Raw genomic sequence first — 2,891 nt, 5'->3', positions numbered from 1 at the left:
GTTTTGGGCTCCTCACTACAAGAAAGACCTTGAGGTGCTGGAGTGAGTTCAGAGAAGGGCAGTGAAGTTGGTGAGGGGTCTGGAGAACAAGTCAGATGGGGAGCAGTTGAGGGAACTGGGACTCTGTAGCCTGGAGAACAGGAGGTTGAAGGGAGACCTTATCACTGTCTACAAGTGCCTGAAAGGAGGTTGTAGCATGGAGGGTGTTGGTCTCTTCTCTCAAACAGCAAGTGATAGGACAAGAAGAAAGGGGCCACAAGTTGCACCCAGGAAGGTTCAGTTTGCATAATAGGAAAAATTTCTTCACAGAAGAGGTTGTCAGGCAGTGGAACAGGCTACCCAAGGAAGTGGTTGAGTCACCATCCCTGAAGGTGTTTAAAAGACATATAGATGAGGTTCTTAGGGACATGGTTTATAGCCAGAGTTAGGTTAATGGCTGGACACGATGATCGTGAGGGTTTCTTCCAACTTAAATGATTATATGATCTCACTGGGATGAGAAACATCATGGGGCAGCTCACCCATATGGAGTACCAGTATGGATGGATGAATGGGTGGATGGATGGATGCATGCATGCATGTATGCATGGTAGGGTGGTCAGATAGATAGATGGATTGAGACAGAGAGGAGGATCAACCTCCCTATCAGTCCAAGGGCTGGGATCAGCCATGGCAGGAACACAGGACCGTCCCCCTGTGTCCTCTGCTCTTGTTTTCAAGAGATCCTTCACACCCGTTGCTGGCAGCCCTCTTGTGCCAGCCCCTCTCACCAGCACAAGACTGCTTCTGCTACCGCAGTGACAGAGCAGCCTGCCCTGAGCTGGGGAATGCAGAAATAGGTTTCTGTGGGTCATTTATTCCCCCGTTGAAGCACAGAGCACTAGGAGCAGGCTGTGGTGCCTGAAAACCACGGTGAGATAGTTCAAGGCAGATCACTGAAGGTCCTTCACCATCTCCAGGAACACTGGGCACCCACAGATGGACACTCAAACCAGCACCATGACGTAACATCTTGCCCCATGTCCTCCCCTGAGCGCATGAAAAACCCAAGTACAGCAGCATGGCCTTGGTGGGGGGGAAATTTATTCAGGCTGACCACAGCTTTGGAAGAGGAGCCCAAGCTCCAAATACAGAAAGTGAGGAAATCCCCTTTTACGGGTTGTTTCGAAAAGATGGAGCAAATTTCAGAGATACAGTGATTTCAAAATGGATCCATCTTTTTGAAACACCCTGTGTTACAGAGATCCAACACAGGAAGTCATGGTCCCAGAAACAGGTAAACAGGTCTCTGGTTCCGAGAGGCTGGCTTCATGCCTCTGGAGAAGTTTTGTGGATTAAGAAATTCTTTGATAAACATGGTTATCACAGATAAAATGCACAGTCCAAAGGAGGATCCTGAGATGAATTGGAAATAACTTCTGAAGAGACTTGGGTAACTAATTGTTGCTGACAGAAAAGTGATTGAATCACTTTCTTCAGTGCCACTTTCAGCTCCTGGTTCCTCATGCCATAGATGAGGGGGTTCACTGCTAGAGGCACCAGTGAGTACAGAACAGACACCACCAGGTCCAGGCTTGGTGAAAAAATGGAGGGGGGCGTCAGATAGACAAACATGGCAGTGTTGGCAAACAGGGAGACCACGGCCAGGTGAGGGAGGCAAGTGGAAAAGGCTTTGTGCCGTCCCTGCTCAGAGGGGATCCTCAGCACGGCCCTGAAGATCTGCACATAGGACACCACAATGAACACAAAACACCCAAATCCTAACCAGACACTGACCACAAGAAGCCCAAGTTCCCTGAGGTAGGAGTGTGAGCAGGAGAGCTTGAGGATCTGGGGGATTTCACAGAAGAACTGGCCCAGGACATTGCCCTTGCACAGTGGCAGTGAAAATGTATTGGTCGTGTGCAGCAGAGCATGGAGAAACCCAGTGGCCCAGGCAGCTGCTGCCATGTGGACACAAGCTCTGCTGCCCAGGAGGGTCCCGTAGTGCAGGGGTTTGCAGATGGCAATGTAGTGGTCGTAGGACATGATGGTGAGAAGATAAAATTCTGCTGAAGCTAAAAAGAAAAACAGGAAGAGTTGGGCAGCACATCCTGCATAGGAAATGACCCTGGTATCCCACAGAGAGTTGGCCATGGACTTGGGGACAGTGGTGGAGATGGAGCCCAGGTCGAGGAGGGAGAGGTTGAGCAGGAAGAAGTACATGGGGGTGTGGAGGTGCTGGTCCCAGGCTATGGTGGTGATGATGAGGCCGTTGCCCAGGAGGGCAGCCAGGTAGATGCCCAGGAAGAGCCAGAAGTGCAAGAGTTGCAGCTCCCGTGTGTCTGCGAACGCCAGGAGGAGGAACTGGCTGATGAAGCTGCTTTTGGACATTTGCTTCCTCTGGGCATGGGACACTGTCCAAGGAAGACCTCAAAGGCCAGGGCTTTTGTGCTGGCCTGGGGAAAGGGGATGGGATGGAGGGGTTGCAAACCTCTCAGGATCTGCTGGAGAGGAGAACGAAGGACACAGGTGCCTCCTTTTCTTTTTGCCGTGTATGTTCACTCACCTCTGGGGCTGACCGCTTTCTGACCCCCAGAAGCTGCTGTGCCCTTCAGAGGGGCAAAGGCTGTGGGGTGTCTGCCCAGAGCACCCGCAATGGGCACTGCTGTGGGACCAGCCCCGACTGGGCTTTGCTGGGGAGAGGGTGTTGGTGGTGGAGAGAGGGCAGGGGAGGTGGCAGAACCTCAAGAGAACTGGACTGTTCTGGAAAGGACCTGAGAGAGAAAAACATCAGCGTGTATCTCGTGCTGCATGACCATGCAGGGTGAAGACTCACACCAGGGGTTGTGGTGCAGAGCCAGGGCTTCTGGAAGGGATCAAAGACATGCAGGTGCAGGAGAGAGGAGACT

General features: G+C 52.0%; 1 protein-coding gene across 1 annotated transcript; it reads right to left on the bottom strand.

Annotated features, from left to right (window-relative positions):
• Positions 1-1,362: 1,362 nt before the first annotated feature.
• Positions 1,363-2,394, bottom strand: LOC136116129 (olfactory receptor 14C36-like). Its single transcript, XM_065862339.1, has one exon. The coding sequence runs from the start codon at positions 2,371-2,373 to the stop codon at positions 1,363-1,365; it is 1,011 nt and encodes a 336-aa protein (XP_065718411.1). The 5' UTR covers positions 2,374-2,394.
• Positions 2,395-2,891: the final 497 nt, after the last annotated feature.

Source organism: Patagioenas fasciata, unplaced genomic scaffold, assembly GCF_037038585.1.
Source record: "Patagioenas fasciata isolate bPatFas1 unplaced genomic scaffold, bPatFas1.hap1 Unplaced_16, whole genome shotgun sequence".
Classification (NCBI taxonomy): Eukaryota; Metazoa; Chordata; class Aves; order Columbiformes; family Columbidae; genus Patagioenas; species Patagioenas fasciata.
The sequence above is the reverse complement of the archived record's forward strand: the minus strand, read 5'-3'. Positions and strand labels throughout refer to the sequence as shown.